Genomic DNA, 26,413 nt, shown 5'->3' on the forward strand with positions numbered 1-26,413 from the left:
TTTTCACGGCAATTTAATTGCTCTGTGACTACTAAAGTCAGCTCAGCATTTTATAATAAAAGCCAAAAATATGGATAACCCAAAAAACCATTCTTACTTCCCTGAAACATACTTTCATAGTTGAATTTGAAAAAATGCATCTGCTGTTATCATAATTCATTTGAAACAGAATGATATTAAACCATAAAGACATGACTCAGGAAATCTTCCCTCCCTGCTCAGCAGCCTCTTATAAACCTCTACTTGCTGCTAGACGCCCACACTTTAGAATTGGAGCAGTTTTCTATTTTGAACATTCTCTGGAGCAGTGCTTCCTCCCAGTGGTTGAGGGTTTGGTTATAAAAGGACTTTTACACATGCAAAAAAAAAAAAAAAACCAAAAAGATTAACATAAGATGAAAGCCTTAATTAAGCTAGGGATACAAGCAGAATAATGGGTACCATGATATCAAAGTTAGATCATGGTATTGTAGAGAGCTAGATATCCAGTCTCTGTCAGGTTTTTAGGTTTTGTGCTGGACCTGGTGGGAATTTACTGTTCCTGCGCTTAGAGTTCCCTTAACCAGATGCTCACTTAACTTGCTTTCTCACACCTTTATGATTTCAGGTGCAACGTCACATCCTCAGATAGACTTCTTCTGGCCACTCTCTCTCTGAAAAAGGACTGCCATCATTCTGAACCCACGTACCTGCTTTACATTTCAGTCATGGGGCATTATCACCATCTCACATCATATTTTATATTTGTTTATGTGTTTATTGTATACTCCCCTCAGAAAAACATAAGCTCCATGAAAACAAAGATTCTGCCTAGTTTACTGCTCTATCTCCAACTCCTGGAATAGTACCTGACACACAGCAGTCATTCAATCACTGTTTGCTAGATTAATGCACTAATAAAAGAAAAAAAGATTTGATAAATGAGTTATTAAAAATGAGATTGACATTTTTACTTTAAAATTGGATCTTATTACATTAGAAATAGCCCATCTTTCATTAAGGTAAGTTTTTGCTTGCTTTCCTTTATACTTTCCTAAATTTTCTAAATTTTTTCAAAAAGTACGTATAATTTCATGTTACTTAAAAACTTTTCCATTAAATAGAAAGGAAGTAATAAAATAGATATCAGTGAGATAAGGGAAATAATAAAATCTGCCCTTATCAAGGGCAAATAACATCCCATGTATTTTGTTGGGCCAAATATATCCTAGTAGAGTGGGGGCTTGGGGGGCCCATCCCACTTTACTCAAGCAGAAAGTGGTTAAGCTTCTGATAGAGGTCAACCAGTAACAACATGCAGCTTTTTCCCCAATACCATGATGCTTTGCTAATAGCCCATCACCTTACAAGTTTCCAAACATTTTATACTAGAACTCAGAAAACCTACAAAATGCAGAAAGCAAAGATTCTTCTTTTAATATTGTTGTTTTTTTTTTTGAGTAGGCTCAATGCCCAACATGGGGCTTGAACACACCACCCTGAGATTAAGAGTTACATGCTCTACTGACTGAGCCAGCCAGGCACCCCCAGAAAGCAAAGATTCTAGTTAAAACTGTGTGCTAAATATGTCGAATTACTATCAATCATATAATAAACTTGGTCACATTATCCTCAAGTGAATTTATCCAACGAGTTTTTATTGTACATGATGGGCCACGCACTACTCGTAGCATTTTATTTTTATTGCACAATTTAATTTTAAGGATAGCTCTTGTTCAGAACGTATTTATTGTTTTTATAAATTTATTTTAATATTTTTTTTGAGAGAGAGAGAAAGAGAGAAAGAGAGAGAGAGAAAGAGAGAGACAGAGCACAAGTGGTGGAAGGGCAGAGAGAGAGGGAGACACAGAATCCCAAGCAGGCTCTGGGCCTGGGTGCGGCACCTGGGTGGCTCGGTCTGTTGAGAGTCTGTCAGATCATGATCTCATGGTTTGTGAGTTCGAGCCCCGTATTGGGCTCTGTGCTGCTGACAGCTTAGTGTGATCTTTCTCAAATTATTTCACCATCCTATGTACACGATTTTAATCCTAACAAAATATGTTCCAAGTCGTGTGAGAATAAGATTATATAACACGTGCAAAAAAGTCGTGAAGAATAAAAAGTATCACATAATCGTAAGATATTAGCTCATAATGAAAAGTGGAGGACATTTGTGCACTTTTGTTATATCTCTGAAAAACAGCCATTCTACTTTGCATCATGTTCTATTATCGTGGCCACCATTCTATTAATGAACGTGTGGTTCCATCACATAATCATAGCTCATAATTTCTTACACTATGGCATGATTGTCACACCTTGGAAAGGAGAAGTCCTTCAGAGAAGTGGTATGTAAAGAATACTCAGTGAACAAAATAGACAATATGACACCTAATTTTCTCCATTCTAAATAAACACTCACTGAATATAGCATGTTGATAACCCATTTACAGATTTCCAAAACCTTAGAATCAGAGCAAAGCAAAACCTATTGAAAATATATTCCCAAAATATAGTAATGTTATTATCCATCTTTTTTTGAATATCAAGTCGACTGCTCAAAAGAAAATTATTTCCCATCCCACCCACACCCTAAAGAAGTGTTATTCAAAGGATGAATTTAAAAGGCAATTCATACAAAACAGTGGTTGAGTTCTACATCCTACTTTGGATTTCATCACTGTCAAATACTGACAAAGCCATTTTGATATTCCAAACCTCAAGATTTTAATTTGCAAAACTGACTTTAATTGTTAATAATTGGTAATCCAAGCAATAATTGAATTTACACACTGTTTTACAAGCGAGATACAATTTAAAGACAATGAAATGCACAGATCTTAAATGAAAGGTTTCCGCAGTTCTGCTGAAGAAGAGCATACACCTATCTAAGCCACATGTCATTCAGATACCAAACATTCCCATTTACCCCCAGAAGCTCCTTTGTGCCTTTCTCTGCTTCATCTCCTCTACATTCCCCCACCACCATCAAGAGCAACCACTCTTCTGATTCATCACACCATAGATACATACATTTAATAATAGGTATGATTATAGTTAAATGATTGTAACCAAAGAGTACGAGTAAATTAATCATTGTTAAAGTACAGAAGGGTCTCTAGTTCCTTGCCGCTCTACTGTTGCCTCGACCAGGTAAGTATTTTTGTTGGTGATTGCTGAAGTCAGAGATAGCACGTTTCTTAAATGTAAAGGTAGCATGAAACAAGAAAGGATAGCTAATATAATGAATGATTCCATCAAATCCCCAAACTACATCAACAGGTTGAAAACATATGCTAAAATCAAAATATAAAATGTCCTGTACATAGATGTAAATAAAGCCAACTGAAGCATATGATGAAAAAAAAATGTGATGTGTCAGAGCACAAATTCAAACTTGAGTTGTGTTCAAGTTCCATGGGAATCTATTCTGTGTCACTATTACCCAAAATACCCATTTCACCTAGACTGCATTACAAAAGTAAAGTGTTCAGAATGAATGAGAAAATAACTGTCCTTGCCTCTACGCTGGTCAGGCCAGTGACCAGTGATAATTGAATCATAAGAGAAATAGTTAAAGAAACTGCAGGTGATGACACAGAGAGGAGGAGATGCTCAGGAAACACCCTGGCCATTTTCAAACGCAGAGAGAACTGACACGTGGAAGCCTTGTTCAATTTCAATGTGGCTCCAGGTAACAAAGAAGGACTGCTTATTGGAAGTTAGAGGGAGGTATATTCAGGATAATCTAACATATGAGAACTAATAACTGGAGTTCTTGGAAAGAAGAAACACTTGCCTTCTGCAGCAACAAAATCTTGGTCACTCAGGTGGTCAAGGAGATCCTAGATGACCACTTGTAATAGGTGTTATATGAAGATTTGAAGTTCATATATTGTTTAGATGATTTCAACAGTCCTTTTATATGCAAACATTCTATAAATTTATGTTTGGGTGCCAATAATGCACTTTATTGTAGATCCCTGGTGGACTCTCTTCAACAGATATTGAGAGAACTGGGGAAGCCAGTGTATTAACACTGAGGCATCAGACTCTGAGGTTCAAACTATATTTATAATTAGAGGAAATGGTTGGAGTAGAGAAGAGGTGTGGACAACGTAGTCCTCTTTAGTCATTCTCGTTATTTGTGAGAGCATCCCTCGGTATTGATTCTGTCCTATTAACTCAATATGGTAATATTAGTAGTCATCCTGGGTGCCAGGAGTCATTCATATCACTCCTAGGTAACTCCAGAGACCTTCAGAGTCACTTTTTAGCTGACACCTTTAGGAAATCAAAACCCTGAAAACCTACAGATCATGCCTTTGTTTCTGACAAATCCCACAGAAACACAGACAAACACAGAATGTGAGTCTTCTGCCTCTACTAAGTCAATTAATTATGAAGTTTAACAAAAATAATTTTATGTATTATAACTTTATGTGACTAACATCTGATTGAGAACCAAAAGGAAGTTACACAGGTACTTCGTGACTTGCTGTACTATGTAAATTATACATGCATCATACCCATTAAGTCCTTCTGAAATTTATTAACTTATACAGTTAGCAAGTGAATATTTCAATCATATTACTCTATTAAGATGGTGCATCAGAGGGCACTGAAAAAGCATAACATTAATCATTAAAGCTGCTAAAATAAAATCTCAGGAAGTATTTTAACATGAACTGGCATTTGTCATGTTCTCTCTCATTCACCGGAAGTTTGAAAAGCCAAACTAGAAGTTCATAAGTAATAAAAGAAAACAATCATATATTTGGAATGTCATGGTCTAACACATATTTTTGACATTCAAATACTTACATATTTATATAAAACATGTAATTTGCATGCATTCATCAAATGCGTTTCACTCAATAGATATTTTTGAAAGCCTAGTATGTATATAATAGTATATTATACACGGTACGAATAAGCTTAGAGAACCAGAAATAGAATCTGTTTTCACAGTTTTTCTCTCCACCTTGCTTCTCTCAGTCAATAAATCTGAATTATGATAATTATAGAATAATCCAAGTAGTAAATCTAAGAGTCATGAGCCTTTTATAAGTCTACTAGGAAAAGAAGACTTAAAAAAATAATTACAGAAATGAACAAAAGAAAGACACAAATATATATTTGGAATATTGGGATCTCTAAGAACCTTTGTCCTCCAAATGCATGCATATTTTATATAAGGCATGGCACTTGCATACATCCATCCTAATGATAAGTGAGTTATGAAAGTATATATGAGATGTAGAAACGTGTCTAGGAGAATAAAAGTGTTTAGAATTACTGGGGAAACAGCAAGAGACAGAGCTAGAGATGTCTGGTGCAGATTGTGAAGACCTTTGGGCACCAACTTAAGGAACTGAGTTACTCTCCAGAGATGATGAGAGCTAGTAAAAAAGATAGTATATGTGATTTAGAAGGATCCTCATACTGGATTGGGGGAGGGGGGGAAGAAGGCCCAAAAATGGAGTCAGGGAGATCAGTCAGAATTTATTGCAAGAAGTGAAGAGGAACATCGAGCTTCAAGAGAAATTTAAGTGGTAAAACTTTTAAGACTTGTGATTAAAACTTTGTTTCAGAGACAAGCCAACCATTCATGACGGGATGACTATCGATTTTAAAAAGTTTTCTTGATGTGACCTGTAAAATCCCTTCAAGTGAAATCGAAACTCTTTAGTAAACACCTACTGTTTAGTACTAAACTTTCTTGGGAAACTTGGAAAAAGTGGAAAACAAAGTCCCTGCAGATGAAGAAGTCATCTAAATAGAAAGTTGTGTAATAATAACAGAAAGAACATCAACTGTAGGGCTGTAGGGTATTTTTAAGGAAGTGAAGAAAAGAAACCTGAATTCAAAATTTGGCTCAGTAAGCTACAAGCTGTATGATCTTAGGCAAAGTATTTACCCTTCTATAATCTTATTTCCTGGACAAAATAGTGATCATGATACCTAATTGCTGGAGGCCAATATGGATTAAAAGTAAAAGTATGCAAAAGATCTAGAGGTGTATTAAATGTTGAATATAAATAATAAGTATCCCTTTATAGTAATCTTTTGCCAACGTGTGGCCTGGCATATGGTAGAAACTCAGTATATAGTAGACATATCACATAGTTATTCTCTACCTATTTTTAAACATGCATTTGATTTTTAAAAGGAACATGATCTCACATAGATCATCTATTTGAAACTTTCTCGACATATATAAAGAGGATTAAGCCCAGAAGGGGAAATAGTCCTTTTAGGCTTTATTGATAACTAAGAGAAAACTGGTCAGTTACAGGCACTTTTTCTAAAACTTATAAAAGCTTAAAGCCAAGGGGGGCAGGTACAGGGAGTATAAGACATTGTACATTATGCCAGAAAGAACTCAGAGGTGTAGTCAGCATAGTGCAAAGCCATGGGAGAACCAGCCTCAGAATCAGAATGTCACAGAAATCCTCCTTCATATCTGAAGAAGATGATTCCAGAAAAGACTTGCTTCCCAGAACAGGTTTCTGATGCTTATGATTCTGGGGCATTTGGAAGTAGGCAGCTTCTAGAAATTTTTTTTTTTCATATCGAGACCTTTGTTGTACATTTAAATGCTTTAATGTTTTTACTTTTCTCCCTAATCTCTATTTCCTAGAAGATCATAATCATTTTTATTTTTCTTCCTAATCTGTATTTCCTATGAGATCTTAATCTTGACCTACAAATTTTCCAATCATGGTACTTTTCTGGGAGATACCTATGGTGGACTCTGTGATGGTCTTGCCCAGATGCCCTTTCAGGGATGAAGGACAGTATACTGCCTCAGCTACTTGGAGGACAGCCCTCAAATGTCAGCCCTCTATGGGGACTGACTAGTCTGAAGAGTGCCACCTCAAGCAAGGCCACACACCCATTCCAGGGCAGCCCATGCAGGCATAAAGGCCCAGCCCCCACCCTCATTCCAATAGGAGACAATTCTGGAAGGACGTCCCAACAGCAGACCTCTCCCCTCATTCCAGAGCTTCCCACTAGGTCTGCATCACAACCTAATTTCTCCCTTTGCCCAGTCCTACTTCTTCCCATTCCATTGCACTGGTGTTGATCCTACGATTAAGCTAGTAAACCTTCATGCTAATATCCAGTTCAGGGCCTGCTTCCTGGGGAACATAACCAGCAATGAGTAACTCCAGAGGTTCAGGGACACTGGCATCATTGCTGTTGCCGTTGTTCTTATTTAAAAATTAGTGGAAGAATCTCAAGGCATTATGATAACATGCTCATCGGACACGGTACACACACACACAAAGGGACAAGAGAAAACCTAGAACCGTGAATAGGACTGCACTAGAAATACAGAATTTCTACAAATTTCCTTTACTAGAAATACATGAAATACTAGAAATACTAGAAATTTCCTTTACTAGAAATACATGGTTCACACGGAAAGAAGTAGGCAGAAGAGAACAGCATACAGGAAGTAGGGAGGTATGAGGAACAAGATACACACTGGAGATAAGACAGACGTATGTGAAGTAAAGGGACGTCACTGAAAGCAGAGTTGAAGGAAGACAGGTCAAAGAAGAAGGCCATCCAAAGGAGAATACGGAGAGGCAGAATGGTATCGGGAAAACATAAGTTCAGAAATCGCTGCAAGAGATTTTCAGATGACAAATGGAAACTGTGGTACCTTCCCCCTACAGGTAAACCTTGCTAACACTTCTGAGTACTCTGAACTCCCCTGCAAACAAATCCTTAATAGATACCTGGAAAGAACTCAATCAGATGAGAAATTAAAAGAAGATGAAGGAACACGTGAATGAGTCTTTACAATGAAAGCTGCCTTGTACCTCAGGTACTTCCTCTTCAGTTACGGTCTTTGTACTAAACCTCATTTCTGTTCATCCTCACTCCCAGCTCCCCATATATACGTCCTCAGCCTCACCCGCACCCAGGGAAATCCTTTCTTGCTTGCTTCCTTGCTTTTTTTGTGATCCACTCAAAATCTGAAGTGAACAAAGGCTTCTGGTTTCAAGGCATTCTAGCTGCTGTCTTCACAAAGAGGAATCACAGCTATTAACCAGGAGATATGCTTCATGGATATTGGCTCACAGGAGCGTTTTTGCAACACACTTTAAAAAGACACCATTCAGTGAGTGAATGAGAGTTACACACTAATCTTCAAAGAATCACAGTTTTGAACTGAAAGAGACCGTAAAGATCACAGTTAGACTAATCTAATTTCATAAAGGAAGAAACTATTTTCTGGCAGATATTCTGCCGGCAAATATTCTCTTCCTTTCCCACCCATATCACAATATTAAAAAATGTTTCTGCTCCACCTCCCATCTCAGTTTCCTTTCTTTTTAACAGCAACTATGCTGCCAGAAAAAGCATTTCAAGGTGGATCGTGTACAGTCCCTGCCAAGACAAAGCAAAAGTTAAACTGAAGAAAAAGGCTGGTTCTTTGCCGCTAGGCGGAGAGTTAGTTTGCTCTTACTCTCTTCCCCAAATCTCCTGAGGCAAAGGGGTGCCCCCAGACAGACATATATGCCAAGTGCCTCTTCCAGCCCGTCGTCTTATCTCTTCCCTACCCTGGGTTGGGCCCACAGGGCTGTAACTCACCCAGTGCAGCTCCAACCCTTTTAGGGCAGAAAGGTAATTTCAGGGCATTGTGGTTATCTGTTTCTTATTCTCTGAAACCAAAGGCACTTTAGCTCCGAGCCTGAAGCCTCAAAAGAAAGGAAATCCTAAGAGCAAATGGAATTCTCCATTTGACTTTTTTAGTGATTTCCCATTTTTAACATTATAACACATATGCCAAAAAAAGAGATTATCTGGTTACTGATTAGGGACTGGCCCACATTTCGGGGCTTGACCATGGAAACTCCCAAGAATTTGAAGTTGTAAAAAAGCAAAATGACAGAAGATTAAAAGAAACTGTTCAGCTCTGGTTTGGTCTTTTGATACTTTTCTGATATACTGCCTTTTCAAACTGTGGTGAGTTCAAGGACGGGGAGACAACTGTGAAAAGAAATGATGGTGGTGGCCTAGATGCCCTAACTAGGCCTGCATCGTATTCCATGGATAAGGCTTTCTTGCTCCCTGTTGGAGATTGAAATTTGAACCCCAGTTCCATTCAAACAACAAACAGACACATGGAAGGATACTGGCCAGATCACTAAATAAGGAGTTAGACCCAAACCATCCCCAGACTGTATCACATTCTGTACCCTGTTCAGTGGAGATGAGACTTACCCTCACCGCTCAGAGCTAACATGTAATGTTCGTTAGAAGAATGTGAGTCGTATTCACATGTCTTCCCAAATTTAATGACTCTCTAGGAGAACAAAATACACCCACCCTGCCACAAAAAGTGATCTTGATTAACCGTAGTATCAATCCTTGGATTGTACATCCTTCCATAAGCATAAAGAGAAAAAAAAGTATAATTTTTAAATAGAATGTAGTTTAAATAAATAAATAATAAATAAATAAATAAATAAATAAATAAATAAATAAATAAATAAATAAGTAAAATGTACTTTCAAAAGTATATTGAAAATATCTGACTTATCAGCCAGCATATGCATTTGCTTTTAACTTGTATACGTGACAAAAAACAGCACTGCTTGACATAATCCTTCCACCCAAAAGATCAATTACACTGAATGATGCCTGTGCACTTTAAATCACTGAGAGCAAATGATAGGTATTAGGCAAAGCAAATTGACTCAACAACATAGCCTGCTGGGAGCAAATACATTTGTTTGAAAACAGTATTTGTTTTCTTAAGTGAGAGCATAGCCAATGAAGAGTATTGGATTGATGGCTCTGAAGGTTAGGATCTTCTATTTCATGACAGCACAGGCCAGGGCAGTGCTGGCTCCCAGCGCCTCCATGTGGGGACACCTGCATAATTTTCTGAGCAGGCCACCTCTAGGGCACACAAATGAAAAGTTGCTTCGGAGCCTAGCCACTTCTGCTGAGCGTGCCAACTGAAAACCACTGTGTTGTTGAGCAGTCACGGCCTGGGAGCTACATTCAGACCCCCAACCAACTCCAGCGTGACGACAACTCACAGGGGCACAGAGGTGGGCTGTTACCCAGGACCCCAAAGAGGAAAACTTCTGTGATTGCCACTTGTCTAGCCAGCCATCCCCATCACCTCAAACACTAATTACCGACATCTAAACCTACAGGATTAAAAAAAAAAAAAAAAAGAATACTGCACACTGTGCATGCACACCCTCCTTAAGTCAGGTGCCCCTGAGGCCGGCAAGAAATGGAACTCCAGGAACTGAAAGCCCTTTCCTTCTGGACACACCTCTTCCTCCGCTCCCCTGGGTCTGACCTGCCAAACTGCTACCAAACACATTTCCCTGAATGTCCAACCCCAACTGTGCTGGAGCAGAATTAGTAAGTTGTAAGTAGATCAGAAGGATAAAAAAAAAGACCCGGTTCTCTTGCACAAAATTTTCCAGACATGGTATGAGAAAAGAAAACTATTATCACATACTTAAAGGAACTGCTTCATCTAGCAACAATGCTTATAAAATTACTTCCTGTTTTTAAAAAATCTTGCTTTGCAAATGACTTCCAATTGAATAAGGTTTCACTAAAATAGGAAAATATAATCCATATCATTTAACTATAAAAGCCAAGATGATGATACACTGAGTATTGTAATGTGGCCACAATGCTATGGCTCCCATGAGTTGTCCTTTAAACTAACAGTTATTTTTTTTCCCCCAGGTACTTTCTGTAGTCTGGGATTTCCTCTCTGGCATCAACCTCTGTCTCATCCTATACCACAGGAATTTTTCCCAGGCCTGAAAATCCTGTCTCCACATTTGGAGATTCCAGAAATGTGTTCTCTCTTGCTTTTTTTATTAAGAATTTATAGAGTCTAACAGAACTTTTGTTAGGAATTTATAGTCTAATACAATTCAGCTATAATAACACACTTCCTAGTAGAGATGCCAGATAATACTTTAAGTTTGAAGTGTCATCTTAAATACAATAAATCATTTTCCTACTTGGCTAATTATTTCAGTCATTAACTTGTTGTTTCGAAACACTTCCAAAATATGGGAAGAACTGCAAAAATAATACAAAGAACTCCTATAATATCTTCTGACCAGTTTTATGAGAGTCACAAACTCAGCCATATTTGCATCCTTTCCCACCCTCTCTCTCTCTTTACATATATCTTACATATCTTTCCTACACCCTTTAAGAGTTAGTTCCACACACCATGACCTTTTTATTCTCATTTCTTGACCTTTTATTTGGTAAAAACAAGTACATCCTCTTACATAACCACAGTACAATTATAAAATTCAGGAAATCTGATCCACTGCCACAACCTAATGTACAATTCAGATTCCAATTTCACCAATTGTGACAATAATATCTTCTGTAAATGATAGTTTCCCTGATCCAGAATCACATATTGTATCTAGTTGTCATTTCTCTTTAATCACCTGTTAATCTGGAACAGTTTCTTAGCCTTTCTTTATCTTTCATGACATGGACATTTTGAAAAGTCCAAGCCAATTGTTTCATAAAATATCCCACAATTTGTATTTGTCTCATAATTCTCCGTGATTAGCTGGAGATTCTGAATTTTTGTCAGGGACACTTACTAGGTGATGCTACGTCCTTCTTAGTGCATCATATCTAGAGGCACATGACATTGCTTTGTCTCAATTTCCTTTCATTTTAAACTCTATATTTTGTTTACTTACCTTAAAAATATCCATATTTATAAGATCCCACACAAAGCGTTTACTTAAAAAAGTTTATGAACCGAAGATTTAACCTCAGTAACAACTGTTTTAAAATATTAGCTCTCTGAACTAATACATAATCAAGTGGTACAAACAATAGGAAAACTACTTTCTTATGCTTTAACTCTTAGCAATGCTGCTAACTTACTAGCACATCTTGGGCAAGTTAATTAATCTCCCTGAATATGCTTTTCTATGTTGGTACTTTAAAATAAAACTTTCTAAAAATCTAATAATGCAAGTTAACATAAAATAAACATTGAACATTAGTAAAAGCAAAAATGATTCCTCGGGAAGGACTTCTAGAGGTTAGTGGAAGAAAGAAAGCACGGCATGACAATGTCTCTCAGAGGTATCATCTATAATTCAATCATAATTGTGATCAAATCATGCTTAACAACAAACTCTGTTTTCTCGCAGATTACATTAGGTACCCGATCATAGGAATGTATAAAAAAATAATTTACCCTGATTTGAAGGGTATCAAGAGAAGGCATCTTGAAACTATGGTCCTTAAATTCAAATTAATTTCAGTACACCAAAAACTAGGATAACAGAACTCTTGGGTATTTACTAGTAAGGGGATAAGCACATTCTTTCAGATCTCAAAAACCTAGCCAAAATCCACAAACTCCTTTCCACAAATTAGGAAAATGTATTTCCCCAAATGAAGAGACATTATTCTACTTGACATACCAGTCTCAAAAGGAAGAAACCTCTGAGTCTTGGTTGATGCAGTATGTATACAGAGATATTTCCCATCAATACAAAATGAACTTTCTTAGAGAATTGTAATTGGCTCACAAAAACTATTGTTAATCTATTTTAATACTGAGTAAAATTGTCATGTTTCATATTTTAATAATGGAGTAAAATAATGTGTGTCATTAAGCAGAAATCACTACATGGAAGGTAATCCATGTAAAACCACTTAGCATATAGAGTACTCAATGAATATTAGTTACCTAGAAAATATATGTAGATGAGCCAACAAATAATTAAAATTATCTAGTGCTACTTTTTACTTGGCTTCCAAGATATCACATTCTCCTGGTATTCTTTATTCACTGGTCTCTCTGCCCCAGTCTCTTGCTGACACTTCCTCTATTTCATAGCTCAGTATTGGAGGGTCCCAGGAGTCAATGTTTAGATCTCATTTCCTCCCGATCAATAATCACTCTGTAACTGATCTTATTCAGTCTGATATTTTGAATGATTTCTGTGCATTAATTCTCCCATTTATATTTCCTACCCCGACATTACCCTAAAATTTCATTCATATACCCAGCTGTTGACACAACCTCTCTACTTGGATGCCCCACAGGCATTTCAAACCTAACATGCCCAAACAGACATCCTGATTTTCTCTCCAACCCCCTCATCCACCAGTCTTTCCCACCTCAATAACAGTACCACATTCACCCAAATATTAATTCAAACCTAGGAATAATCTCTGACTGTCTTTCTCTTTCCACATTCAAGTCCTATCAGTTAAGACTGTAAAATTCCCAATTCATCCACTTCTCCCCTTGCCTACCACTACTCTCCTAGTTCGTCACCATTACCCAATTCCCCGACAGCTTCTTACTATGGTCTTCCTACCACTATGTCCACATCAGTATTCTCTGTTCTCTACTCAGCAGCCAAAATTATCAGATAATATCAGTCCCTTCTCAAATCCCTCCAAAAATTGCCCAACAGACTCAACAAAATTCAGATTCACAGGTCTGCAAGGCTCAACAATCCAGGCTTCTCCAACTTTCTGTCCTACTATTCTCCTCCTTCTCATTTTACCTCAGCCAAAATGGCCTTCCTGCTGCTCCTCCCACATGTCAAGCATATTCTGCCTCAGGGCTGACCTCCATGACATACGTGGGCCTCTGCTCAAATGTCAGAGGTTGTTCAGTCGATTCTGCCATCCTCCCCACTTACTCCTCTCCATATTGGCCTACTTTATTTTTCTTTACAACATTACCTGATGTAACAGTACATATTCATTTGTTTATTATCTGTTTCCCCCAATACAGAGGAGGGAGGGACTCTGCCTCTGTATTTATTAATTGTCCTCCTTGTGGCTAAGGACTTTATCTTCTTTATTTCCAGTGTGTAGAACAGTGTCTGGCATACAATAGTAACTCAATAAATTCCTGTTGAAAAAATTAACGAATGGTTCTCAGATTGCTGAAAGAATGATGAAGATATCCAGAGATGGGTGGAGTCCATGAGAAAATATGAGAATTAGAAACAATTTGAAAAAGTAAAAAATGCATCTTAGTGGTGTCTGGGTGGCTCAGCCAGTTAGGCATCTGACTCTTGATTTCAGCTCAGATCATGATCTCACAGTTCATGGGTTCTGGTCCCACACTGGGCTGTGTGCTGACAGTGCAGAGCCTGCTTGGGATTCTCTCTCTCTCTCTCTCTCTCAAAATAAATAAATAAACTTAAAAAATGCCTCTTACAGGGTAGACCTGGATATGACAGTGAAAAGTGCAAACAAGATATTATCAAATTTTGAGAGGACAAAAACTACTTTTCTTTATGGTAATACTCTGAAAGCAGACTGTGAGCACTGGGACCAACAGTCAAGATCAATTTCTAACATTTTAAGAATAGTTTAGTTCATAGTAAACTGAAGATTATAAAAGCATCACACCAAGAAATATCTTTAACACAATATCTCAACTCCTATGTACCCTCTGGGACTGTTAAGAGAAGCCTCTCACTGATGAGATTCAGGAAACAGAAACAGGATAGTCTATCAGCATGTCCCTGCTCTTTGATATACCATTGCTGTTCTTGGCTTTTCCTTTGCTTTCATTCAGATATTGTCCATAGACTTTTATTTTTATAAAATTTCAAGATTATATATAAAAGATGCAAGAACAGAATAGAATACTTATACACATTCTCATTTTTTCTCTGTTTGTTTTCATAGTGCCTCCACCCACACACCACGACTCTCTCTGAATATACACTATACATAATTTTATCATGCTATGTCTTAGAAATCACCATTCTGGACAATTTCACCATGTAGGACTTAGGTTATCTTTTATTTACAAAATGTTCTCTTGGATTGTAATTTTAAATACAAGTTCTGCTCCATGGTTTTATTTTTCTTCTTCAAAGGAGCTCCAATTATTCATATGATAGCTCTTCTTTGCCTTTCTTCCATTTCATCCACTTTCTCTCTGACTCTTTTTACTTGTTTCTCCATATCACTGACATTCTCATCATTGTTTTCCTGCCTTTCTTCAATGGTTCATATTACACTTTCATTCTAATCTACTCTTTTGATAATATAATTTAGTCTGTATTTCTAAAAAAAATAAAGTCTATATTTTATTCTATTTCTTTCCCAAATCCAATAAACTTTCATTTCATTTCTTCCTAGTTTTTTGGTCTATTTCTAACATTAGTTTTTGAATCTATGATTCAAGGTATTTTTCACATCCCAATGTCTGTTTTAAGATAGTTATTTCACTTTAGAGTCTCGTGTTATAATTTTTTTTATCTTTTATGGTTGTTTTCCAGAGAAGAATTTCCATCAACTGATATGTTTTGATTTTTTATTCTATTTTGCTCTTACAACAGTTTCATATAGAGGAGGACCAACTTCATATCTGCATTTCTTGGACAAGGTTGACAATGTGAGCTGGTTCATGTAATCTTTAGTTCAAGATCACCCTCTCCTGTCAGAGTGGTGAAGTGCAATTTCTTTAAAGTTTGGCTCTTGGTGGGGGGGCAATGGAAAGGAATTATGCACATTTCCTTCAATTTTGTGGTTTTCTTTTATCTTGTGGTACTCAGGATTTTGCCACCTTGCTTATTTTTCCCTTCACCAACAAGATTCCAAAGGGTGCCTCTCCTTCATCCCTAGGGATAAACATTAACCCTCCTCTTCCTGAGAGGCATTGCATTTCCACAATTTCTACCTATGCACTGTTAAGTCCCTTCATCTTTACTCAGTGCTCTTATCCACCTAGATTCTCTGTCAGTATTTTCACACTTAGCATAGACTTTCTCTTTCTGAGGGTGATTTGCACACAATCCCTTCTTGTCTCTTCAGCCCAGGTTTTCCAGAACCTTCTAACTGTCTACAAAGGCTTGCAGTGAGAACCTGGGAGAGAGCTCTACTGAAAACTGATGCTACTTTTCTACTTACACCTGAAGTTTGTATTGTCCTCTTTCTTCTTGTTCTGCTGAAGGTGAGGGATTTATGTGGTTTAATTTGCTTCTTATTGATCTCTACAGATTTTTGGAAGACGTAGAGATTCTTGAGATTTAGGTAGCAGCAATTAATTACTTCAGCTACCTGCAAGTTCCTCATTTAAAATCTTAACCAGATATTTCTTCCTTATGTCTGAAATTACATTTCTGGTTTCACTTTTTTAATCCTGTAGTGGACATTATAGTGGCCACACTATGCTCCACCCACGTCCCTTCTTCAGAGCTTAGGCACCTATTCCCCCAGTTGTTGAACATCATGGTGCTGACTTCCCACTATGCCTCTCACTAAGAGTGACCCCTGGCCGAAGGGAACTACCTTACCCAAGGGTACACTCCCCACTTCATGATAAAACCGTCAGTCAATGGCTGGCTAATGCAAAAACACAAAACTCAGCACCTTTGCCTTAATCTGTGACAACTACAAAGGGCCAGCCCTGCTCTAGGGCTTCCTATAGGATGAGCTGATTTGCAAGATGTACCTACAGGGTGGATCAGCTCCTCCATCTGCCCAGTCCTACCTTCCTCACTTCCTTGCAGGTGTATATCCTGTATGCACCCTTCAATATACTGCCTGCAAGCAATTCTCTATCTCTGTGTTTGCAAGGCATCCAACCTAAGATAATCACCATCAAAAGATTTTTTAATTGAGTTAGGAAACAGGCACTGTTGGAAGTACCTTGAATATATCGTAGACATTCACTAAATCTCACAAGGAAACTGTGAGGAAGATACTGTTGCTATCGTCTTCATATCTCAGACAAGAAAAAAAATAAACTCTTAAGAGAAGTACCTTGCCTAAGTTAACAAATGGCAAAGGCAGGATTTGAATACAGCACTCTAACTCAAAAACCCATTCTCTATACTGCCTCCCACACTGGTTTTGCATTCAGTGCTTCTCTGGCACAACCATTACTGTTCCAATTTTTTGTACATTTCTATTCCCTGCTATGAAGCATAGCCAGCATATGACACATACCAAACTGATCACAAATATTAAGATGTTTTTGATTCTTTAATACATAATATTTTCAATAGTAAATTAGCCATAATATTAGTTGCCAAAGACAGAACTCATTGATCTATAAATTTTTCTTTCAAAGCTTTAATTTAAAAACAGAGAAGAATGTTTAGAAATCCAGCCTATTAGCACACAGTGCTATCCTAGGATCAATTTTCATGTGTACACATACACTAGCAGGTACATGTCAATAACCACTTCCCTGTAGATATGTTTTCACCTTACCTCCAAAAAGATTATAACTTTTCTTAAAAATTCTTACCTCCATCTTGAAATTTGCTCAATCTTTCAAAATACGACGACATGGGGACCTGTACAATATCTAGGATAGCCAGAAGTGTTCTTGTTAGCCTTAGCAATTCACTGAAGCTATAAAATCCAAAGTATATAAGATTCCGAGCCAAGTGGACCACCTTAATAAAGAAAGGGAGGGGGGTGGAAAAGAAACAAAAAACATTAGAAACTGAAATTAACATTGGTTTTTTTTATAGCATCTCAATTAGCGCAGGTGTTTCTAAACTTTCTAATTCTTTAACACCTATGAATTGAAATGCCTACAAAAGCAAACACTGAACTCTGATTTATTCGAGCTTATGATTAAATCTAAATAGGGCCAGTTTGTCACCTCTATCAAAACCCAACATGACAAGATGAGGCACGTGGTCAACAGCCAATAAGGAAGCCAAAAAGAGAAGACTTTAGGTGTATCAAGGTGTTTAAAGAAACTTACACTGGAATGGTTTACTTAACTAAATATTAACTTATTTAAGTCAGTAGGATATCACTTAATAAATGGTTACATTAATGAGTTACTTTAATAAATGGATATTATCCATGAATTTGTCCAGAAATATATGTCCCTATGCTGCTTTGTGGCTTTCTGGATACTATAAGGCAATCTAGGTATGACAGTTTCCAGAGGGTCCCCAAGCTATGGTCTCCTTTCACATTGCACCAAGGATGGTCTGTGTGACCAACAGAATATGGCAGAAGTGATAGCACACTACTTCCAAGATTAGGTTATAGAAGATTGCAACTTCCATCTTGGGCTCTCTCTCTCTCTCTCTCTCTCTCTAATGGCTTGCTCTGAGTGCCATGCCATAAGGACACAGGCAGCCTATGGAAAGGCCCACATGGCAAGAAGATGAAGTGTCTGGTAAATAGCCAGCAAGGAGGTAGGGCCACCAAGAAACACATAAGCAAGCTTAGCAGCAGATCACCCAGCCCCAGATAACTGCAACCCCCGTCAACAGCTTGATTACACTTCCTAAGAGTCCCTGAGCCAGAACTACCCAATCATGCATTTCCAGATTCCTGACCCATAGAAACTGTGAGATAATAAATGCTTGTTCCTTTGGGCTAAGTTTGGGGGTAATCTGTTACACACCAGTAGATGCCTAACACACCAGGTTATCAAGTAATGGCATCTATTCTCTCGTTTTGTCACTATATTCCCCAAATGATATTAAAACCAAAGGTATTTCAATTCAGTTTAATGAGGCTAAAAATTTCATTTCCACGAGTCGGGGGCGGGGGGGATGTATCCAAACAAATGACAATGTATGCAAACTGTCTTTGTTCATTAAATGCAACAAAGTTTACATAAATGAACCCCCCCCCCAAAAATCCAGGAAAATAGTATATAACAGATAATTGTAACTAAAATATTTTGTATTGCACTTCAGGTATAATTAAAGCATCAAATCTATCTTTTAATCCATGGCAGAGGGATCATACCTTCATCAACCAAAATACCCAATTACCAAGACATCCTAAATATTAGAGGAAAAAAAATCTTTGATGCTCAATGTATCTACCTTTTCACAGAAAAAACTGAATAACCTCACAAATGAATTGTTTTTATAAAATACCTCAAATGTCAGTTTGTTTTTTTCTTTATCCCCAAAAGGAAAGGGCTGATTTACAACTTCTTTCAAGTATTCTTCAACAAATTCCATTGTCAGTGCAAATTTCCTCTTCATATCATTTCTGGAAGAGTCTGTTATAGAATCATATCTGGGAAGACAGGATGAATATGAAGCAAGTTAAATTGACTGAAATCATTTAAAACAGGAAAATATATATACTTTAACCTCCTGGCTTCTGAAGTTTAGGTAACTTAGTTACCTTTCTAGATGTTTCTACCATAATACTAAACACTTAAAACATTGTTACTCCTATCATAAATATGATTTGTTTATTGGTTTCTAAAATAATGTTTCTATTATCAAGAGTTGGGGGCATCTGGGTGGCTCAGTGGGTTAAGCATCTGACTCTCGACTTCATCTCAGGTCATGATCTCACAGTTCGTGAGTTCAAGCCCCACATGGGACTCTGAGCTAACAGTGCACAGCCTGCTTGGGTCTCTCTCTCTCTCTCTCTCTCTGCCCCTCCCCTGCTCCCTCTCTCTCTCCAAAAATAAATCAATAAATTTAAAAAAAAGAGCTGTCATTTTCCTCTCCAAAAAGAGAATTTTTTATTTTATTTTTAAAAATTTATTTATTTGTTTTTGAGAGAGAGAGAGAGAGAGCACCCACATGTGCTTGCACGTGCAATTTAGGGAGGAACAGAGAGAGACAGGGAGAGAGATAGAGAAACCCAAGCAGGCTCAGCACCTTCAGCACAAAGCCTGATGTAGGGTTCAAACTCACAGACCAAGATATCATGACCTGAGCCAAAATCAAGAGTCTGGTGGTTTTCTGAGCCACCCAGCCACTCTCCAAAAGAGTATCTTATTTGCATTTGAAAGACTAACAACCTGGGAATGAGCTAAATAGGTGATGGGGATTAAGGAGCACTGGGTATTGTATGGAAGTGTTGAATCACCATATTATACTCCTGAAATTAATATTACATTGTATGGTAACTAACTGGAATTAAAATAAAATTTTAAAAAACAGTAAAATAATAGGAGTGCCTGGGTGGCCCAGCCAATTGAGCTCCAACTCTTGACTTCAGCTCAGGGCATGGGCCCCACACTGAGCATGGAGCCCATGCTTAAGATTCTCTCTCTCTCCCTCTACCCCTCTCCCCCCTCACACTCTCTCTCTCTCTCTCTCTCTCTCTCTCTCTCTCAAATAAATAAATAAATAAATAATAAAACAGTAAAAACAAAAAAGACCAAAACCTGAGTTTGAGCACAGAAATGCCCTTCCATATACTTCATTTCAAAATTGAAGACATTTGATTTCAAGTTCATCTACTAAATTTAAAGTCCTCAAGAAATTTTTCCAAACATACTCATGAATTGTGATCTTTGTGGGGATTTCTGTCCAGAGCCTGGCATAGCGAACAGGTACCACAGACTCCTGGGGATCCCGGTCAACATGCATGTGGAGCATGAGGCGACAAAAAGACGCTCGGAGGTCAAATGGCAGGCTCTCATCCGACACACACCGCAGGATCAAATCGACAGAGAGCTGCGTAGAAATCTGGTTTATGGCCAGATACTGGCGATCTAAGCACATCCTTGCAAAGAGGTTTAGCTGGTACCTTAAAAATATTAAGCATATTACATTATTTGTCTTATCTTGAAAAAGTTCTTAAACAGCATAGTATCAGTCAGTGTCTACTATCTACTTTTATGACACCGAAACTTCCAAGGGTCTGTCACACTGGAGTCAAATTTTTTTGGTGGTAAGTGATCAAATGACAACAAATACAAGAAATTGTCTCTATGCCTGTTCAAGTTACAATTTCTGTTACTTGTTCCAGCAACATGTGTCTGATGGAAAGTATCATTAGGCTCTCCATTTTTGGTTTCCTAGGATTACACATACACTAAGCTTGAAGGCTATGGATAACGGCTCACGTGAAACCACCTCTCGCCTTCCCAGTCCCACTCGGCTCTGGCTCTATTATCTACATTCTAACCTTAGATCCACTCACTTCCCAAACCAAATGTGACCAAACCAGATGGCATCAGTTAGGCCAGTTCGTCAGCCTCCGAGATCAAGAATTAGCCTTGGCTTTGTTGCGATCGATACCTGTAGAAACCAGGGAACACGAAGCATGCTCTGCCTTTCTCAGATTCCTGCCATTTGGGCCTAACTTGTCCCCAGGGCATCTGCCGGGGTTTCTATACCTTCCACTCAAAGATACCAGCTAAGTTCTTGCTCCCAAGATACTGACCACCGGGAACTACCATCGCAACTTCTGCTGCTACCTGTTTCCAGTGAACTTTCATAACCAAAGATACCAGTTTCTCTCCAGCCCTAGGTCTCCACGTATTCATAAACACAATCACACTCCCACTGGCTAACTTTCTCCGAGGCCACCTCTGCGGCTGGATAAGCACACCCAGCTAAGTACCATCTCTCAAGTCCAACACTGGGGTCCCAACATGTCTCACATCTGCACCCACTCCAATCAGTAATGGGGGAAATTACACCAATTCGAAATTAGTGAAAAATCAGAAAACTGCAAGTGGTGTAGGTGGAAAACACAGATATTGGCTTTTATTTTGAATATTTTAAGTAATATTACATATTTTCACTACCTTAGTTTTGACAGGATTTTTTAAATTTCCTCTTCCTAGATATATGACTTCTGGAGGTTTCAGAGAATCTTCTCTCAAGGAATATGTAAGATTGACATTTATGATGATTCTTTACCTGTAATAGGTAAGAACTTCCAAATCAGCCTTGGTGCCCTCTTTCGCTTCTTGTGCAAGGTGTCTGATAGCTTTGCCGTGAGGTTCCTTGTTGCTGTCAATCCAGTAGAGCCAAACTTCTTCATCATCAATGTCATCTGAAAGGATGGCGCTCTCCAGGGGGTTGTCTACTTGCATTGAGACCAGCCTTGAAATAAATTATACATACAAAATCTATTAAGAAGCTCACTGACAGGGGCGCGCCTGGGTGGCTCAGTTGGTTAAGCATCTGACTTCGGCTCAGATCATGATCTCACGGTTCATGAGTTCAAGCCCTGCGTCAGGCTCTGTGCTGACAGCTCAGAGCCTGGAGCCTGCTTCGGATTCTGTGTCTCCCTCTCTCTCTGCCCCTTCCCCACTCATTCATTCTCTCTCTGTCTCTCTCTCTCTCTCTCTCTCTCTCTCTCAAAACTAAATAAACATAAAAAAAGAAATATGACAAATATTTCACAGTATTTCACTCACAAATATGACAAGGAGCTATAATGCTTACAAATGAACAGAAAAAGATTCCTCCCCTGCTTACTTAGTTTGAATGAGAATGTCTGCATTGCCTGGGCTCAACATAAATTTACAGATGAGTTCTTGAGTTACAGGTATAGCAGTAGTATTAGACACACACAGATCTGATAAATAATCCAAAAATCTGGCAAAAGAAAAAAAAATAAGTTGAACAGTAAGAAAACACATTTCATAAAATATCACAATAAAAATATGCTTGGGGATATAATGAAAATAACTTTTTCTATCTATTTTTAATATTACCTCCATGCCACATTTTTTAATGTGTTGCTTATCTATTGCATCATTAGAAACAAACTAAACATCCAATTATTTGTGTTTAATACAAAGCTTGTTTCAAAAAAGGATATAAGTTTGCTTCTATTTATTTGGTGATATTCATTCCAGAGCACTGTGACTTATTACATTTAGAAAATCATTTATCTGCCCTAAAATGGACTATCCAAGAATTGGATAACAAAACAAAAGCAGATGAAAGCTAATTCTGTAATGAGTAAAATAGGAATACAGCATACAGTTAATGAAAGTGAGAATGGCCTAGTTGAGTCAAAGCCCCATTTCTACCTTTTAACATTTATTTGCTGCACTACTTAGTAAAGAAAGCTGTCAATGTGCTTGATGTTTCTGCATTCACTTCTCCCACATAAAGCAGCATGGATCAATAGAAACTGAATTGGATGTAATACCCCAATAGTGACAAATATTACTATATTTTAAATATGTAATAGTAATATAATATTTCTCACTATTGGGGTATTCTTGGGCAAGTTACGATGTAGGCTTCTATTTTCTCATCTCTCAAATGTGGCTGACCATAGATAAACAGCAAACCTCACGGGATTGTGTGAGGACTTACATAAGACAATGTACACGAATACATTTTGAAAAACTATAAGTACTATACAAACATAAGTGATGAGAATGAAAGTCATTTATATTTAACTGTGTCTATAAAAGGTTTCCATCTCCTACGAGGTAATAAGTCTGTGATACATGATTATTATAACAGCAAGCTCAACATAATTTTGTCCATGAAAGCTAATGGTGTGAAACAACTCCAACTTTTACCACATTCTAAAAATAAAGCAAAAACTCTTTTCCAAAAAGCAAAAATAAAGCACTGTCCCCACTAGTAAAGAACACTGCATGAACCACTTCAAACCTTGGCTCACGATTTCTCCTGAGTAAACTGACAAATGTTTCTATTTCTTTTGCTGTGATATGTTTCTCTAGTAGTTTTCTGTTGTTGTGCAACAAAGCTGTGATGGTATCTTCTGCCAAAATATCATAGCCAATCTGGGACTGCATGACACAGAAATTCTTAGCAATATATTCCTGCAAAGAAGAAAGACTGTCAGAATGTACTGCAGCCAGCTTAGAAATAACAGGTTCTATTAGAGTCAGCAACATGGATTAATGTATTCATAACAGAAAACTCACTCAAATGTATTGTCAAAAGAGAAACAATAATCCCTCAGTAAATATGGCTTTTTGAGAAAGGAAATAAAAACATATGAACATATGCCTGACTTAAATTGTAACAGAAAATTATATACCAAAAATGTTTAACACGGGTGCTTACGTTCTGAAAGTAGAAGTGGGAAAAATAAACATAAGCCTAGTTAAAATAACAATTTCTTATGACGCGGTAACTAAAGGTTTTACCAGCCTAACAGAGGCCTTTCTTCTACCTCACAAAAAGTCATAACTGACTGTATCAAATAATAGAAAGAAAATGACTCTCTGATACTTTGTTTATGAGGCATGAGATCTATACTGTTACATGAAGATGCCAGGCAGACTTGCAGTGATTTCTTTTTTTGCACACATGCCAATTTGTTAAATCTTCTCTTTAAAACAGTGATGAAATTCTATACCATTTTTTATCTTAAAAAGCTACCAAGCAAGATAATATGATTAATCAGTCACTTTATTGACCAGATCATTCATCCAATAAATATTTCTTGGAAGCCTACTATATTCTAGGCTATTTGAGAGATTAGGCATATGGTGGTAAACAAGATAGATGAGTTCTCATGGAGCTTATATCCCAGTGTGCAAAAAGGCAGTAAATGAGCCAATAAATATGATCCTTTTAAATGTTAATAATTGAAAGAAAATAGAGGCATGGGGAAAGGTGACAACCTCAGATGGGGTAGACGCTGAAGAAATGATATTTGAGCTGGGATGGAAAAGATGGGAGTGATAAAAAGGAGACAATCATGGGGAGAGAAGCCATCTAGGCAGTAGAACCATACTCTTTATGTTCTATAAACAAAGGTGGCCATGGTAGCTACAGACTAGTAACTATGGAGAAAGCTAGAGCTGAAGTTGGAGAGGTTGGTCCTTGAGATCCCTGGTAAAGGACAAAAATGTTACTCTAAGAGCAGGAAAAGGCCATTGGGAGTTTCAATCATGCATTATTTAATCTGCTTCTCATTCTTCACACTGACTCTCCTATATTCCAAGCCGCCATTGCTCATGTCCCACATTCTGGGTACAAGTAAGAATCCCACACAACCATAGATAGACCCAGTAAGTTTAACTAACTCCTTCCACAATCCAAAGTTCTCACTTCCAATTTCTTGGGGATTCTCCTTGGGGATGTACCTCTGGTTCTATGATGGGAAAATTTATTGATTAGAAAGTGGGGTGTGGTTTTTTTTGCCTTAGGTAAAATTTACAGGAACCTATCTATTCCTTGAAAATGATACATGTTGGACAAATCTAATTATATTCTAGGCAGCAATTTTGTGGCCTTTCAAAATGATAGCTTCATATTGGGTAGCCAGTTAAGTAAAGTAAATGTTCTGTTGGTATATCATTTTAAAGACATGTATTGATTTATACACTTCTATGACTGCTGTAATCATGCTCTAGTATAAGGCAAACCTCCAAGATGTTTGATAAATAGATCAAGATGTTGATAAATCAGATCAATTTAGAGGTTGTCACCATATTCTATAAATAATAAACAGACACTCAACATTAAAGACTTGGGTTAACACTAAGTCACAAAAGAGCTCCCTATTAGGACTCTATACAATATAGAGTAGGATAAAGGAAAATAAGATAATTATGCAAAAATTAGAAAGTATTTCTACCTGTATTTTAAAAATATGTTCTAAAAACATCAGAAAGCTGCTCTATGCTTAATAAAAGCATTTTTAATTCAAAAGAAATGAGAAAAAATCTTATGCATCTATCACTGAGACTGAATTGGAGCATGCATGAGAACATGAGGGAAAATAAAATCTAACCCTCAGTAAATGCTGGACATTTATTCTTTTGTCACCTCAATGAACTACATCTTGGGGAGACATCCCAAAAGAGAAAAAGAGTGTCCCCCCACAGTCATATGCTCTAAAGAAACCCAGAAAGTAGGTCACCAAAAGTGAATAAACATTTACCTGGAGAAGTGATACACCTGGGTAGGGTGAACTAAGAACAAAGAAGAGGAATAATTATAGGCATAGAATGTGTGTGTGTGTGTGTGTGTGTGTGTGTGTGTGTGTGGTTTCCACTTATCAGGCGGATGAGTGTTTTCAGAGGAGAAATTGCACATACCTCAGCACACTAGGCACGAGTCTTCAGCTAAGACTAACAGGAGTGAGATAAAATTTGTGTGCCAGACGAAGAAAGGACATCAGTTAAGATATGCCACCCAGGGGGGCGCCTGGGTGGCTCAGTCGGTTAAGTGTCCGACTTCGGCTCAGGTCATGATCTTGTGGTTCACGGGTTCGAGCCCCGCATCGGGCTCTGTGCTGATGGCTTGGAGCCTGGAGCCTGCTTCCGATTCTGTGTCTCCCTCTCTCTCTGACCCTCCCCCCATTCATGCTCTGTCTCTCTCTGTCTCAAAAATAAATGTTAAAGAATTAAAAAAAAAAAAAAAAAAAAAAAGATATGCCACCCAGGGAATCTACTGGGGACTATCTGAACAACCAAAGCCAAGGAGATCTGACAATGAAGCATAGAGCAGTACTATAGAAAGAAGGTCCCTGAGACCTTTCCAAAGGCTAAGCACAGTCAAGATTGGTGTATATTGTGGACCTATGGGACTAAGAGCATCAGATAAACTCTGTAAACCTGGTGATTTTTCAGTAAATGCCGTCTCTCTAACACAACACAGCACCTGCATGTGGAGTGGCAGCCTACCTAGCAAAGTAGATATTTCCAGATGCAAGAAGAGAAAGGAGGCCAGGTAGAATACACTGAGCAACCTCTAAGCCCCCATCT

General features: G+C 37.8%; 1 protein-coding gene across 2 annotated transcripts in view; it reads right to left on the minus strand.

The window, feature by feature from the left end:
* ITPR2 (inositol 1,4,5-trisphosphate receptor type 2) overlaps positions 1–26,413 on the minus strand; it is a 485,618-nt gene that overhangs the window by 306,767 nt on the left and 152,438 nt on the right. For both annotated transcript variants that reach the window (XM_042946117.1, XM_042946116.1), the window contains exons 16-21: positions 23,340–23,512; positions 22,182–22,301; positions 21,618–21,803; positions 20,245–20,496; positions 18,876–19,020; positions 17,267–17,417 (exon numbers count right to left, since the gene is read on the minus strand). In XM_042946117.1, coding sequence (XP_042802051.1) covers positions 17,267–17,417; positions 18,876–19,020; positions 20,245–20,496; positions 21,618–21,803; positions 22,182–22,301; positions 23,340–23,512 — 1,027 coding nt within the window. The remainder of the gene's footprint in view (positions 1–17,266; positions 17,418–18,875; positions 19,021–20,244; positions 20,497–21,617; positions 21,804–22,181; positions 22,302–23,339; positions 23,513–26,413) is intronic.

Source organism: Panthera leo, chromosome B4 (genome assembly GCF_018350215.1).
Source record: "Panthera leo isolate Ple1 chromosome B4, P.leo_Ple1_pat1.1, whole genome shotgun sequence".
Taxonomy (NCBI): Eukaryota; Metazoa; Chordata; class Mammalia; order Carnivora; family Felidae; genus Panthera; species Panthera leo.